Here is a 17,993-nt window from a genome sequence, read left to right on the forward strand (position 1 = left end):
CTTTGGTAACTTGTTGGTCATCATAGGATATAGCGGGATTGCTTCAATGACACTCTTAGCTAGAGTAATTCTTCCCGCAAGAGCTAAGCTATTATTTTTCCAACCATCTAGTCTTACTGCTACTTGATCTACAATATAATGAAAATCATTCTTCTTTAGTTTTTTCCCACTCAAAGGAACTCTAAGGTATCTCCCAAAGCTCTTCGTAATTCTGAAGTTAGAAATGCGTTGAAGTTTGTTATGAGTGCTTCTATTGACATTATTAGAGAATAAAACACAAGTCTTCTCGTGACTGATCTCTTGGCCTGACATACCGCAGAATTTTTCTAGAGTTTCCATCACAAAAATCATTTGAGATTCGATTGCTTCACCAAAAAGAAGGAGGTCATCAGCGAACATAAGGTGTGACACCATGATTCCTTGATTACCTAACTTAATCCCCTTCCATTTCTTGTTAACAATTTCCTCTTCAATTAAGTGAGTTAATTTGTCCATGCATATCACAAACAAATAAGGAGAAACTGGATCACCCTGCCTAATACCTCTCTAAGGTCGAAAGAATTCATTCATGCCCCCATTCCAATTCACATTAGTTTCAACACTAGTGATCAAATGCATTATCACATTCGTCATGGATTCTGGGATCTGAATTTCATGCATAGTTCTCCAGATAAACTCCCAACTCAACTTGTCGTAGGCTTTAGCTAAATCCACCTTAATACCAAATGCACCTTTTTTACCTTTCATTCAATCCATTGTGTGCAAAGTTTCCCTCGCAATTATGATGTTCTCATGAATAAGTCTCCCCGGAACAAAACCAGTCTGATAAGGAGATATCAATCTATCCATGTGTTGTTTTAATCTTGCCACAACAACCTTACTCAATGCTTTGTAAATTGTGTTGCATAAAGATATCGGACGAAATTGCGTTATCCTACTAGGATTCTCAACTTTCGGAATTAAGCATATATTTGTTTTGTTCACCTTTGCAATATCATTCGAGTTCTCCCACATCCTGATCACAAACTCACAGACACTGCTTCCTACAATATCCCACGATTTTTGATAGAAACCTGCCGGGAAACCATCCGGTCCCGGTGCTTTCCACGATTTCATATCAAAGACGGCCTTTCGCACCTCCTCCTTGCTCACTTTGGCCCCCAGCTTTAGTAACTCCTCTTTTGGAATTAGAGGATCAGAATTCTTTGTTTGGCTCCAGCAATTCCAGTTATCTCCAATAGTGAAGAGATTCTAATAAAACCGGGTGGCAAACTCTTTAATATGATCTTTATCTTCAATCCATGTCCCACTGTCATCTTTCAGCATTAATATTTTGTTTTTTCTTCTCCTATTTACTGTTTTCAAATGATAATACTTGGCATTCCTATCCCCATCCGCTAGCCACTTGGATCTTGATCTTTGAAACCACATCATTTCCTCTTGTCTTAAAATAGCTTTGAGTTCTCCTTGAAGCTTCTTTTCCAACTTAGCCAGGCCCTTATTAGATTGTTTACTCTGAATTTTACTTTGAATGCCATGCAACCTAGCCATTAGACATCTCTTGACTTGTTGCACATGAAGAACTGAGCATTGTTTCCACTCTGTAGCATCATTCTCAATACGCTGTAGATTCTGAATTAGATCATCATTGTTTCTCCAGAACCCCTTCAGTCTGTCTATATAGTTATGCTCCACCATCCAAGCACTCTCAAAACGGAAAGGCTTAGGGCATCTCTCAAAAGGATTGTTGTTTAGTGTGATCATAATAGGATGGTTGTCAGAGAACTTGACTCGAATTAAAACTTTAACTTGGAAATTAGCAAACTTCAATCTCCACTCCTCATTACTAAGGGCTCTATCCAACCTCTCGAAAATCCTATGGCCTCCATGAAAAATAGGTCCTCTCCAAGTAAATTTTGGTCCACTGGCACCAAGATCTGACAGACAACAATCCTCCATATTTTCTCTAAACACATTACATTTGTGAACAGAAACTTGTCCTCCACCCTTCTTTTCACTAGCACACACTATATCATTAAAGTCCCCAGCAACAAGCCACAATTGATTAATTGTCGCAACTATTTTTCTTATACTTTCCCACAACAATCGTCTGAGGTGTTCATGAGGACTTGCATACACCACTGTTAACAGCCACACATCTCCAAGATTATTATTAACTTTCAGATGAATAAATTATTCCTCCTTACTAATCATAGAGATCTGCAATCTATCCTCTCTACACGCAACCATAATGCCCCCGACATATCTTGTATTCTCAACTGACAAGAAAGTCTGAAATCCCTTTTTTTAAAGGACTATTCAGCTTTATCGGGTCACATCTTGTTTCCATAAGCACAAAGATTTCTGGTTTATAGGTATCCACATACTGTTTACTATATCTGAAAATTTCTTTTCCCGCGGCTCCTCTGCAGTTCCATACTATAATATTAAGATTGTCAATCATTAATAAATCTTGTATGTAAAAGAAAAACTTGACCAATGTTTAACTTCTTAGAGTTCCTCAGATGTCTCCTTGACAACTTCATCCTCCATTTCATAAGCTGCATCTTGACCATCCTGCTATATTTCACTTTCCAACTCACAAGTGGATATATCTATCATTCCCTTTCTCTCCCCCTGCAGTCTTCTGATTATCCTGATTAGGACCAGGTGGTCTTGTTAACTGATCTAAAATAGAGTTACTCTCTTCAATATGTTGTTCTCCTCCTTTCCAATCTTTAGTGATAACTACAGTTCCTTCCTTATTATTTTTCATTGGTTTATGTGTAAATCCAATGGCTAAATCGAAATTATGAGCATTGACTTCATTTGTATGTTGGGCTAATTGCATGTTCATGTGGCTATTCTCGAAAAATCCCATGTTTTATTCTTTTTCGTACAAACCCCCTATGACATGTTTCATTGATTCCATAGCTTTTCCATATTCCCCTCTACTTCCACGTGTTTCCAATTTAGAAATTTTCTTGTACCCACCATTCATCTCCATGTGATTCTTTTATTTATTATATTTTTATAAGAATATTTTTTATTTCCTTCTGATTGACTGCCAGCTGTCCTCCTATTATTGTCCCCATTAATGGCCTCAGGTTCTTTTGGAGACAAAATCACCAAGTCATTATTATTCTTGTCCGCCTTCCCATTCTTTCCTATTACAACCCCTTCATTCTTTTTGTTTCCAAAAATACCATTTCTAATTAAAGCCTCATTATTATCTACCAAATCAGTAACAAGCACATTATTCACGTCCTTTTTTGTATCACTGGATTCTGCCACGACATCCATCAGGGATTGAAATCTACTTCCTGATTTGCCCCCCATGAATTATTCATCGGTATCTTCTTCTTCATCTCCGGTTGTTTCTGCCCCCTCCTTTGCTTCTGGACCACATGCCACGGACCATCAGCTTCGCTCCTATCTCCATTTTCATCCTTATTGCTTATAACAACAGCATCACCCTGAGTATTTCCTATATCATTTTTTTGCACCACCACATTCTCAACTACTTTTTGTTGGAACCCATCTTTATAGTGACCAAATTTCCCACAACTTAAACATAGCATGTGAAGCCCCTCGTACTCTATTTTGTAACTTCTTTATTTGATGGAAAACATCGCCAGTAAGGGCTTTGAGATATTGACTTTGACACATATTCTAGCATATTTTCCCCTTTCATGTTGAAGCGTATTTTTGTCCACTTTGATCGTACGCCTAGCCAAATCTCCTATTACATGTAGTAGTTTCGGATCATAATATTCAATCGGAAGACCAGATATCATGATCCATACAGCCACATTGACAATGGTATCTTTTTTAGGATGGAAGTTTGGCGTCCACTCCTTAATCGTGAGATAGTGATCATATATGAACCATGGCCCATCGGAAATTGCAGCATTCTTGTCTTCTTCATGAGTAAAGGCTACCAAATAATAGTCCTGACTTAGATCTATTATATTGATGATTCCTTTCCTCACCCACATTTGCTTTATCCTAGTTACCATAGCCTTATACCATATTCTTCTTCCTAACAACTTCACAATGACTCCACGTCTCCAGGGTCTTTGGATTCTGTTCTCCTCAAATTTGGACAGTGTGATTTTTGGACAATCATTCCCTCCAATATGATTCTTCTTCACCTTAATCCCATTCAGCATTTCATCAATATCAGCATTCCACTGTCCATCTACCTCTAAGTTATCTTTAAAACCATCATTGGCATACATCATTGAATCGCCCTCCCCTGTGATGATATTTCGGTACGAAACATTGCCACTCTTCTGCGCATCTTGATTTGCCGGTAGTCCTACATCGCCCGTAGTAGGATTCTGATCTTTCAATGTTTCAAATGGCGGCGCTGGAGGCGTCACCAGACAAGTTTGTGACATATCCCAGACAAACCCTAGCAGAGCAACTTTTAATCAAATTTTTGTGGATAAAATTTTTTATGATTCAATATTTATTATTCTACACTCAACGAAACTATTAATCATAATAAATGAGAAATTGCAAGAAAATTCTTCCTCTAAAGAAGTTAAAGTGCATGATGGGGGAATAACGTAATATGAAGACTTCAAATATGAAAAAAACATGAATACATTAATAATAAAAATGAAATTAAAAAAATGAAAACGAGTGAAGGCAATATAACATCAACTGTTAGAATAGGGGTCCATATGTACCATATCAATACTACACCTTAATTCAAGAAAAAGTCATTCTTTAAAAATTCTCAATTTTCCAGACTACATATTATTTTTAATACTTATACCTATTAAAATAGATAAGAGTCTAGAGGACTTGTGTAATGGTATTGGCATAAGTTATCGAAGCATGATTTATTATGGACCGTCTACTAAAGAAATTAAAATATCAAAGAACATAATACTGAAGTTATATTTGTGTTGTTGGAATTTATTTGATGTCTCACATTGCTTAGGTTCTCAAGTTGTTAAATGTATTAATGTACGAGGGCAACCTTACCCTTTGAGATGACTTTTGAGGATGAGATTGAAACACATTTAAAATAATACCAGAGTCGCGTTAAGGAGTGCAACGTGCAAATTGAACCCAGAGCCATGCTAGGCATGAGGGCGAGTATTGACGATGTATTTGTGTTGTTCGAGTTTATTTTGAGTCCTACATTGATGAGGTTCTTAGAATGTTGAATGTATTAATATGTAAGAGCAACATCACTCTTTAAATTAATCTTGGGAGATGAGATCCAAGCACATTTAACTCATAACATGCCAATAACGAAGCCCTAAGCCACATGATCTGAGATGCCTAACTCAACTTAAGAGGATAACATAGCTTGATAACTTACCTTCGAATTCATCTAGAAACACTGACGTGCTCACACTTTTCCATACTATATGAAGCATATTATAACGAAATAGATCTCACCTCGTATCTCAAACTCAAACTCAATTACTGTGAGAGTTAGATTAAATTGTAGTGGGTCAAAGAGTAGCTTCCTGTTTCGACAGAGAATGTGTTGAAGACTGTTGAATGCAGTATAGGGCAAGCAACAAAAAAGATTTGGAAATATTGATCCGGGAATTATCGTCCTCAGAGATGGAGAGATGCCATTCAACAGTTTCTACGGTTTCAAGCTTGGGTTTGAATGAGCAAAAAGTAAACAAAGATATAGACAGGAAAAGAATGAACACGTTCTTAGAAGAGAAATAACTTATCAGGAATGTAAATATACCCACTCTTCACAAACATACACTTACCAACCCATTATACTCAACCTACGATACTCATCTATGTTATCACGTATCTCTCACATAAGCGTCCATCTCTGGAGCACAAACGAGATCATCTCACAACTAAGGTTATCTCTAACGCGAAGTCGCGAGAACATCCGTATTCTCGCGTCGGCGATCTCTCGCGCGCCGCTCAAACACGAAAGCATTAAGAACAGATACAAACAGTGAATGCTAGCTCTAAATCTATCTCTAGAGTTCAGAACCAACAGATTATCATCCTAGATAAGGATTCAAGAAGTTTATCTCTAAAGCACCCCAAATCCCCAGCATAGAGTAAAAATCCAGGATAACATCAACACAGATTCGTAAAGCAAGTTAAATATAACATTATAATCGGTAAATATACATAAGATTCAAGTAAATATACAAACAAACCCAACCAAAGAGAAATACACAAAGAAGAAGAGAAATGAACCGAAAATCTCCCGGTTTGTCAGCTCCGTTCGATGCTCAATCCACCCCCGATCATCCAAATGCAACCTCCGAAGTTGTTTTCTAAGCCAATTCTACTCTAAGAATGAAGTTGATGGTGTTGGGACTCAAAAATACCCAACCCATGACCTAAAAATGTGATTTTGGCCCCTTTTAACGAGCTGCTGTCTTAGCAGGTCCGCTTAGCGGACCCCCTCCGCTCAGCGGACTCAAAATTGCTTCCAGACGCTGATTTGCTCCGCTGGAGCTCCGCTCAGCGGACCCCCTCCGCTTAGCGGAGTCTGCTAAAAACCAGATTTTGTTTTCGCCATAAGTCGAGAACCGTAACTCCGAATTGCGCCCGGTTCGAAGCGTTGGAAAGCTTATTCAATGCTCTATCCAATAATGAATGAATGGAAACCAAATTGATTATTTTGATCATCCTTATTTTGAGTCTTTGGAAGTCCGCTTGATGGTGGCTAAGCGGGCTTGCACCAAAACTGCGAAATCGAAGTCGTGCCTTTGACACTTTATTCCTCAAGGCTCCAATATGCATGAATACCTATAAAAACAAAGGAAAAACTATCAAATGGTATAAAAGTATATGAAAATACAACTATTCACAAAGTATACGTATTTATACACAAAACGGAGAATTATTCAAACGGTATTAACAAAAGTATCGATAAGTGCCACTATTTACATACACAAAATAAGTATATTTTGGCACTTATCAAACTCTCCCCAACTTGAAATTTTGTTTGTCCTCAAACAATGTCAAATAAATCAAAGAATTGAAAGTAATAAACCAAAGAATTGTGAATCAACAAGTTTTGAAAACCAAAAACAAATGTATGGCTCAATACAAAAACGTATAAACAAAGTAAATACTTACCACTATCCTACAACGACAACATGTAAGCGAAACGAATCCTAAGCACAAAAAGCATACAAAACATTCTAACACAATACATGCTATCTCATGAATCACACCTAGCAAAATTTCATCAATGGATGAAGAACACACAAAGGTGAAGGACTTTTAACACTCATCCAACAATCTTGCAAACAAAAGATTAAATTATGCATTCATCCAAAAATCACATTGAAGATACAAAAGCAAGAATCACAAGGACTTTTCAAGGTTGTAATGTGGTTTGGTTAACAAACAAAGGATAAGTCCTAAGGCTAATCGAAACAAAAACTTGCCTAAACCTAAGGGAGTGATCAATCCACCAAAGATTCAAACAACAAAATCTCGATTAAACTTCTTCCTTAACCACAAGTTTCTCAAACCAATCACAATACTTATTAGCACAATTATTAGCTTCTCTTTTCTTTTTCAAAACTTTTTCACATTTTTTTTCTTTCTTTTCTTTTCACATTTTTTTCTTTTCTTTTTTTTTCTTTCTTTTCAACCTCATAGAAACAACCAAATAAGTAGCAACCATTTCTCTCCCCAACTTGAATTCAACCACACCATCATGTGAATACTCCCTACTTTCTAGGCAAGGTAAAAATTCATACCAAAAATCATGGTTGAGGGTTCAAGAAAACAAAGAATCAATCATCCATGCAAAAATGAGAACTAAACACTCAAAGATAAGCATTTAGCAAAAACAACATGGACATTGACAAAAAGGCTCAAAAGGGGTAACAAATGATCACACACTCACAAGGTGAATTGACTATTTGGTTTTGGTAGTTGTGCTCAAAATGAAACAAAATGCCTTGATCCTTTTCATGCTTTCATAAAATCAACATAAACAAAAGATTAAGCATAATAAAATCCAGTTAAAACAAAGATTGTGGCCTCTAGCATATATGTAAACAATGGAAAGCTTCCTCACATTTATGGTTTGGGAACTAAAATGATTCAATCAACAAACAAGTAATGCAAAAGAATGAATTGTATGATAATTGTACAAATAAAAAGTTTCGTAAACATGTTATGCTATAGAAAGCGATAAATGAGTACCTTGAATTATACACTTCAAAAACAATATCCTACCATACATCCGCAAGTTGAAACACTCAAGCTTTGGAAAATCACCTCAAAAATCTTCGAATTACCGACAAAATTCGAGTACAAACAACCAACAAAAGAATTAGAAAAACAAAACTAATATATATTACTAATTAGCCTTGGTGAAAGTGGGAAAAATGAGTGAACCAGGTGGAATAGGAACCCCACTGATACTAAGCAAGAAAACAAAATTTTACTGTCATCGCTTAGCGGAGCTAGGCTCGCTTAGCGGATGACAGAAAAACCAGAAAAATCTGAACAGAAACAGTTGTTCCAATTTTCCTCCACTTCACCTAAATACTTCTTAATCCTAAATATAAACAACATTTACAACCGTTGGGATGCCTCCCAACAAGCGCTTGTTTTACGTCGTTAGCTCGACGCCTTTATTGTTTCGGTGTTTCGAAAGTAGCTTCCTCCCGTCATGCCATGGTGACGTCTCACCGCACAAACCTAAAGAAAGTTTCCTAACCAAAGCACTCAACAAACGTTACGGGTACAAATATATACAATGATTAAACAAACATAAAGGAAAACACAAGTATACAAATATGTACATGAACAAACACATATATACAAACATGAAACACATATAACTATTAACATACACAAAGAGAAAGTTGGTGAATGTTGGATGCACAAGTTGAAAAGTGAAGAATTGTAAGGAAATAGCTAATCCGAGATCAACATGTTTCACCAACATTCACCAATAAAAGTATAATTATATGTAACATATACAAGTAAACTTATATGGTGAACATAAACAAGTAAACATATACAAGTAAATATATATACAAGTGAAACTATACAATATATACGTTATATACAAAGCTCAAAACCACGAAAACTATTGCGATGCAATTCACAACCATCCCCGGCAACGGCGCCATTTTGTTGAATGCAGTATAGGGCAAGCAACAAAAAAGATTTGGAAATATTGATCCGGGAATTATCGTCCTCAGAGATGGAGAGATGCCATTCAACAGTTTCTACGGTTTCAAGCTTGGGTTTGAATGAGCAAAAAGTAAACAAAGATATAGACAGGAAAAGAATGAACACGTTCTTAGAAGAGAAATAACTTATCAGGAATGTAAATATACCCACTCTTCACAAACATACACTTACCAACCCATTATACTCAACCTACGATACTCATCTATGTTATCACGTATCTCTCACATAAGCGTCCATCTCTGGAGCACAAACGAGATCATCTCACAACTAAGGTTATCTCTAACGCGAAGTCGCGAGAACATCCGTATTCTCGCGTCGGCGATCTCTCGCGCGCCGCTCAAACACGAAAGCATTAAGAACAGATACAAACAGTGAATGCTAGCTCTAAATCTATCTCTAGAGTTCAGAACCAACAGATTATCATCCTAGATAAGGATTCAAGAAGTTTATCTCTAAAGCACCCCAAATCCCCAGCATAGAGTAAAAATCCAGGATAACATCAACACAGATTCGTAAAGCAAGTTAAATATAACATTATAATCGGTAAATATACATAAGATTCAAGTAAATATACAAACAAACCCAACCAAAGAGAAATACACAAAGAAGAAGAGAAATGAACCGAAAATCTCCCGGTTTGTCAGCTCCGTTCGATGCTCAATCCACCCCCGATCATCCAAATGCAACCTCCGAAGTTGTTTTCTAAGCCAATTCTACTCTAAGAATGAAGTTGATGGTGTTGGGACTCAAAAATACCCAACCCATGACCTAAAAATGTGATTTTGGCCCCTTTTAACGAGCTGCTGTCTTAGCAGGTCCGCTTAGCGGACCCCCTCCGCTCAGCGGACTCAAAATTGCTTCCAGACGCTGATTTGCTCCGCTGGAGCTCCGCTCAGCGGACCCCCTCCGCTTAGCGGAGTCTGCTAAAAACCAGATTTTGTTTTCGCCATAAGTCGAGAACCGTAACTCCGAATTGCGCCCGGTTCGAAGCGTTGGAAAGCTTATTCAATGCTCTATCCAATAATGAATGAATGGAAACCAAATTGATTATTTTGATCATCCTTATTTTGAGTCTTTGGAAGTCCGCTTGATGGTGGCTAAGCGGGCTTGCACCAAAACTGCGAAATCGAAGTCGTGCCTTTGACACTTTATTCCTCAAGGCTCCAATATGCATGAATACCTATAAAAACAAAGGAAAAACTATCAAATGGTATAAAAGTATATGAAAATACAACTATTCACAAAGTATACGTATTTATACACAAAACGGAGAATTATTCAAACGGTATTAACAAAAGTATCGATAAGTGCCACTATTTACATACACAAAATAAGTATATTTTGGCACTTATCAAAGACCTACATACTGTAGTCGAAGTGTGTTCTAGTATGTGGGTGTCAAAATGCTAGGGTTGTTAGAATTTCGAATTGGGCCTGTTTGTAATGTCCAATTGTTTAAGTTAGCTTGTACCATAAGTTGGCTTGTAATGGGTATTTGTGAAAAATCCCATTAGTTTAGTATGTTAGGTTTATTATAAATAGCATACTAGTCTCTCATCATCGCATACTGCATATCCTTATTTAGGGTGAGAGGGTTATTTGTTATTCTTGTAACATGTAATCTTGACTGAAAGAGAAAGTAAAAAATATCAGTTATAACCAATCTATTGTTGTTCTTCTTGTTTCCCATTGTGTTTCCTATTATACTCTGTTCGAGGCATCCTTTTCACAACAAATTGGTGCGGTGAGCATGGAGAAGATGCCTTCAAAAAAGTACTAGATTGAAAAGTTCACTTGGTGAACGATTTCGGTCTGTGGTGTTTCAAGGTGAAAGCCCTACTGGTTCAGCAGGATTATTTGAAAGCGTTGAAGGAAGCGAAGGCTACGAACGCTACGTTAACGAAAAACGAAAATACGATCATGATAGAAAAAGTCCACAACTCAATTTTATTGAGCCATGGTGATAAGGTTCTTTGACAGGTATCAAAGGAGACAACGACATTAGTGTTATGGGTGAAACTTGAAAGTTTGTACATGACTAAATCACTGGTAAATCGACTATACCTGAAGCAAGCTTTGTATTCATTCAAGATGATTGAAGACAAAGTGTTGGCTGAGTAGTTGGATATGTTCAACAAGCTGATTTTTGATCTTGAAAATATTGATGTGAAGATCGATGATGAAGATCAAGCGTTGTTACTGTTGTGCACTTTGCCTCGATCACATGCTCACTTCAAAGAAACTCTCTTGTATGGAAAGAAGTCCATGACCTTTGAAGAAGTTCAATTAGCCCTGTATTCTAAGGACGTGAACGAACGAAAGGAGCATAAACCTTCGACTGTTGGTGAAGGTTTGGCGATTAAGGGAACATTCTTAGGAAAGGATGGTAAGTTCGACAAGAAGAAAGGAACAAGTCAGAAAAGGTCTTATAGTGGCGAAGCATCTGGTATTTGATGCTATTATTGTAAGAAGGAGGGTCACACAAGAAAGATGTACCCTAAACGCCTGAGAGATCATGGAGGTAAGGACAATGGCAACACGGCCATTGTTCAAGATGATTTCGAATCATATGATGTTCTTGTGGTTTCGAGCAGTGACTCTAGTAATGAGTGGAATATGGATTCAGGTTACACTTGGCACATGACTCCAACCAAAGACTTGTTCGAGGAATTATGTGATCAAGATGGTGGGTCTGTATTGCTGGGAAACAACAAAGCTTGTAAGATTGCTGGTGTTGGATCTGTGAGATTCAAGCTCCATGATGAATCAATAAGGTTGTTGACTGAAGTCAGGTATGTACCTGATTTGAAGAGAAATTTAATTTCTCTTGGTGAATTCGACAAGAAAGAACATGTTTTCCAAGGAGAGAAAAGTATCATAAAAGTCATATAGGGGTCGAAGGAAGTTCTTAGAGGCGTGAAGAAACAAGGCTTGTATACCCTTGAGGCTGAAGTTCTAAGTGGTTCAACAAATGTTGCATCCACGAAACCTTTGTCGAAAACAGAAATTTGGCACATGAGATTGGGTCATGTCAATGAAAGGGGTCTGGTCGAATTGGGAAAACAAAATCTTCTTGGTGGAGACAAAGTTGAAAAGCTGAAGTTTTGTGAACCATGTGTACTTAGAAAATCCTACAAAGTGAAGTTCAACAAAGGCAAACAAAGAACACATGGATCCCTTGATTACATCCATGCTGATCTTTGGGGGCCTCCAAGGTGTCCATCATATTCAGGAGCGAGATATTTTCTATCCTTAGTAGATGATTATTTCAGAAAATTATGGGTATTCATCCAGAAGACTAAGGATGAAACCTTTTAGAATTTCAAAAGTTGGAAGACTCTGGTCGAAAATCAGACTGGAAGAAAGGTCAAAAGGTTAAGAATCGATAATGGCCTTGAATTTTGCAATGAGGCGTTCGACAGCTTTTATGTTGCCTTTGGTATTGCAAGGCATAGAATTACTACAGGTACTCCACAACAAAATGGTTTGGCTGAAAGGTTTAATCGAACTGTTTTGGAGAGAGTTAGATGCATGTTGACTAGTGCTGGGTTAAAGAAGGTGTTTTGAACTGAGGTTGTTTTGACAACAACATATCTGATAAACAAATGTCCTTCGACTGCTTTAGATATGAAGACACCTGAAGAAGTTTGGTCGAGACATCCACCAGATCCCTAAGTTGGCTTGTAATGGGTATTTGTGAAAAAGTCCATTAGTTTAGTATGTTAGGTTTATTATAAATAGCATACTAGTCTCTCATCATTGCATACTGCAAATCCTAATTTAGGGTGAGAAGGTTATTTGTTATTCTTGTAACATGTAATCTTGGCTGAAAGAGAAAGTAAAGAATAATAGTTATAACCAATTCATTGTTGTTCTTTTTGTTTCCCATTGTGTTCTCTATTATACTTTGTTCGATACATACTTTTCACAACAGTTACAATAACAAAGTCATTCGATCTCTTACACTTCACCATACTACAAGCACACCCCTTTCTTCCTCAAAGATGAAGCATATGAAAAGCGGAAGATGAGATCAAATTAGCACCCCAAACATCATAATTATGGCTTGAAGATTACATCACTTGATAATTGCTTCTATAGATTTAGACCAAATCATGTAAAAACGAATGTCAATTATTTATTTATTAATTCGTCGATGGAATGTGTAATGCATTAGAATTTATGTGAGAGTAGTCATGAAGGAAAAACTACTCCGGATCCTTATAATACTATATTTTATTTTCAATTTTTATTTTACTTTTAACTTTTTTTTGGCTTATGTTGGTTAAGGCATGTTTCATTTTTAGTTTGAGTTGTAAAAGTTTTTTTTTTTATTTTAAATTCTTTATCTCACCTCTAATTTCTCTTAGTCAGTTTTATTGTATATGTTGTTTTTCTTTATTTTTGTTGGTTGTATCCTTCTTTTATAAGAAGTGTTTTGGGTGCTTGTTGTACTTCACTTGTTTTAATATACTATAACTTTTTTAATCATTATTTAGGTGCACTCATTAGCATTTTTTTAATATTTTAAACATCTTTTAATATTTTCTTGACTTCCATATCTTTGTAAAATTTGTCTTTTTCATATATGTCATTGTCACCTTAGTTAGTGGTTAAGAAATATAGATTATGTCTTTTACTAGTCATTCACATCATAGACTTTGATTGGGTAATTCAAAGAATTAATCGTAAGCCCAAACATCTTTGATGGCATCACATCATTGTTTTCTTTGCTGTTGTTGAGAATAAGCACCCGTCGTTGAAATCGGCCTTTCAAGTAAGTAGCATGCATGAAAGGGTATTTCTAAACTCTGAAAAGGTGGCCTTTTGAAAATGTGAAGTTGAGTAATTACTTAAACGTTGAAACGTCGTCGATATATAGTAAGACTAGCAGAGGATACCGAGCATTTCTGAAGCAAAGAAACCCAATATTTTAAACAATATATAACAAAAATATATAAATAAGTAATCTATAAAATTAAACAATACTTTAAAGTCATTTAGTAGGGATTTATATGTAAAAGAATTTACATAGTTAATGAGTGTTTATTAATCTTCTTTCTTAAAATTTTAAAATATTTTGTATTAAATTGAGAAAAAAAATTTATACCCGTACATATATTATTTCAATTCATGAAAGAGACAAAAAAAGTTCTCTTCATTATTATTGTTCAAAACGCATTTTTAAATCCATATAGTTTATTTGAGAGAAAATATATTGTTGGATCATAGTAAGGTATTGTGGTGTTATCATTATGCAATGTAATGATACTTTGAAATAGGAGCCTTAATTGCGTGATTATAGTTGTTGTTCTCACGGGTTTGTAAAAGATTTTCTATTTGAGAGCAAAATCTTATTATCCGTAAACTTTTAGAAGATTGATTGGTAATACGAATGAAGAATTAATACATAAATACAATAATAAAATGTTTTATCTCACGAGTCACTATCAACACAATATCTATTTTATTTTAATCACCAATTATTTTTATTTGAGAGGTAAAATCTTTATTTTCAAGTGTTAATATTTCCTTTTTTTTCCTTTCTCTATCTCACAAATTCCTTTTTCTTTTTGTATGATTATTTAATACAATTGAGTTTGTATGATCATTGTTCATTTTAAAATCAACAAAAAATTTATTTCAAATTTATATCTACATTTAAATACATTTTATAGTACCGTTTCAAAAGAATTATCCGTTTGGATACACATTTATCTTACTAGTGATGTAAGTGATCGAAATCAAATGTTCTTTCCCAAGATTGACAGGTATCCATATTTCACTCACCTTTGATCTTGACTAATTGAGGATTACATCCAAATCATGTTTAAGGGGATCTTTAGATATAATTCCTATCTCCTTATTAGGCTTCTTAATTTTGCCGACAAACACTCGCATTGTAGTAACGCCATGTCAGTCACATACCTCCATACTACAAATCCTGACCACGCAGAATCTCTTATAGTTAAGTATAACATCGGGACCATTAGTGTCTCACTATCCCTTTATAAGGTCCAAACTGTATCTCCGAGTTTGTGCCCGGGATCAAATATTTGGACATGTCTGCCTTCTACATACATCTCCACTCGTCACTGACCATGCTTTGAAGTTGTAACAGCCCGAGCCTTCGGCGTTCCCAAAACTGTCACCTCACGAACTTCTCTACCCCCCACTAGCAGAGTTTTTGCCTTTCGTGGGAATCGAACCCTGTACCCTGGGGTTCAAGTACATGTTCATTTCATTCCAACTACCACTTGAGCTACTCCTTTATTATCATTGGTTAACACCGTGCTTTTTGAACCTCCATGCAATATTTTATTCATGAGATAACTTCTAGTTGTGTGAATTCCCGAATATAAGATTAATGGTCATATACGGGCTGACTTGGTTTCTCTATCCATCACTGACTTAATTGGAGTCATTATTCCCTCATACAAAATGGGTAATTCTCTTGATAATTCTCGTGGTTGCTTCATGCCTCTTAATTCGTAAGGTTCATCCTTCACTTGAGGAAGATTAGTCACTAATTAACCTCATCTTATTCTTGAATTAGACCATCCACTTCCTTCTTAAGTCACTGAATATCTTCGTTAATAGGTTAGAGTATTTCCTTTCTATTGGCTTGCCTGGCCCCTAAGGTTTGCACTTGTCGGTTCCTCAACGTTCTCATTCGGTTGCGGACTCTTTGCTATTCATCCTTCAAGCTCTCAATATCTTATGAGTAACCTTGAAACCCTCGTTCATCCAACTCTGAGGTTTTCTTTAACAACATCTTCTTGGACCCAGTAAGCTTTGCTTAATCCTAGCACTTCACTTCCAATTTCGACTATGCGCTCCCTCTTAATGTGTATAAATCATATGCAGATAAGAATTAACATTTATGACATGGTAATAGAAATACCATAGTCAATTTCCATAATCTTGCTCGCAGCTCGACACTAATAACCCATGGCTAGGTCGTGAGCCCAACTATAATACCCGTAGTCGTATTTCAAGAATAACAACCATTGGTATTAATAATTAATACATGTAAACATCAATGCAAAAATCTCAAAGTGGACAAGATTAAAATTTTAAATGGTTTTGTTTTTGTTGGTTATGCATTATTTGATAGTGGAAACTTTCATGAGAAGAAAAAACTATGGGATTTATGATTAAGGAATGTTAGTGAAAGAAGATCTAACATCAGTCTGGACGTTGTTTAAGAACAATTTAATGAATTTTCTAAGAAACATGGTATAAAGAGGCTTGGAACCGTTGCTCGCATATTGCTTGGGGTTGGGTTGGGAAATAGTTTTCATGGTAAGGCTGATGATAAAGTAGCTTATTTGATCAACATATGTCCATTCACATTAATTGATTTAATACACCATTGGAGGTTTAGAGTAGGAAAATGGTAGACTACTCTAATTTGGAGGTCATTTAAACTTTTAAATTTGCACATATCAAGCTAGATCATCATAATACTAGGGATGTAAAGTGTGTATTCTTTAGTTATCCAAAAGGTGGGAAGGGTTACAAGCCATGGGGAGTGGAATCGAAAGGATAAAAGTTCATCATAAAAAGTATGTTACTTTAGGTTATACCTATAAGGGGAATAAAAGTAAAGATATGGAGACAAAGAATTAAAAAATATGGAGGAGAATACTCATTTTGAGGTGCATGTTCCTACTAGGGAGACTTGGAATAAAGATGAATTTAAGACTCTTGATTCTTGTTCTAATGAGAGAAATTTACAGTGGCTTGTGATTATCATTTATCTCGAGATAGGATAAGGAGGTAAATTATACCATGTAAAAGATAGGGTTATGATGGCCTTATTTGTTATGCTTTAAATGTGGGTTAAGGGTTGCAACACTTAGAACCAAATATCTTTAGGGAAGCATTAAACAGTAAAGAGAGTAAAAAAAGGTTGAATGCAATGAATGGTAAAAGGCATTCACTAATGAAGAACCATACTTGTGAACCTGTGAGAATACCTAAGCAAGAAAGGGTGGTTGGTGCAAGTGGATACATCAAAGTTCAAGCATTGCTAAGTCTTAATAAAGTTTATAAAATAATGTATTAAACTTTGGAGAAAACAACAAAGTATTTGATTGTTGAATTGACATCATCATTGCTCTCAGAGTATAGGTTAAGAATTATGAAGATTGGCTTAAAAACCAATTTGGAATTTTGCATAAACTCAATGTGTTTGACATTAATGCATAATGAAATAAAGAAGAAGAAATGGACAATGAAAATGAAAACAGAAAAGTAGCGACTAATGTGCATGGTTGCATTTAAAACAATAAATAAGAAGTCTTGGAAGAATCAACTCTTAAAAATAGATATGATTCAAGTCAATGGACAAATTTGAGAGAATTATGCTTTTGTTGGATATCGCATTTTGCTTTTGTTGTAAGTTACTCATCAATATTATTTCTAGTACAAGTAAATTATGAAATGAAGATAATAAAGATTAGAAAAATATTTGTGCTAAGTTGAAGACTTGCGAGATGATTAAAGAGAATATTGTTAACACGAGTTCATAGAAATTAGATGATTAAAATAAACAATTGACAAGCATCAACAAGAAATAATTAACAAAACAAAGTTTGGAAAATATATTATTTAGAATCGTTTTCTTTGTTAAAACATTTGAAACAATAACTTAGCATTTTGTGGGGAAATCGAAAAGATTTACGAAAAAAATATTTGAATTTTTTGAGTCTAGTTAAAATGATTGTTGAATTTGATCATTTAATTTAAAAAAGTATTTGTCGAATAAAATATAAAGAAATTCATAATCATTATTTTGGATATAAAAT

At 35.5% G+C, this 17,993-nt stretch overlaps 1 protein-coding gene across 1 annotated transcript; it reads right to left on the reverse strand.

Annotated features, from left to right (window-relative positions):
- Nucleotides 1–3,614: 3,614 nt before the first annotated feature.
- LOC131643301 (uncharacterized) lies at nt 3,615–4,403 on the reverse strand. Its single transcript, XM_058913494.1, has one exon. The coding sequence runs from the start codon at nt 4,401–4,403 to the stop codon at nt 3,615–3,617; it is 789 nt and encodes a 262-aa protein (XP_058769477.1).
- Between the last annotated feature and the right edge of the window lie 13,590 nt (nt 4,404–17,993).

The sequence above is a fragment of the Vicia villosa genome, linkage group LG1 (assembly GCF_029867415.1).
Source record: "Vicia villosa cultivar HV-30 ecotype Madison, WI linkage group LG1, Vvil1.0, whole genome shotgun sequence".
Lineage (NCBI taxonomy): Eukaryota > Viridiplantae > Streptophyta > Magnoliopsida > Fabales > Fabaceae > Vicia > Vicia villosa.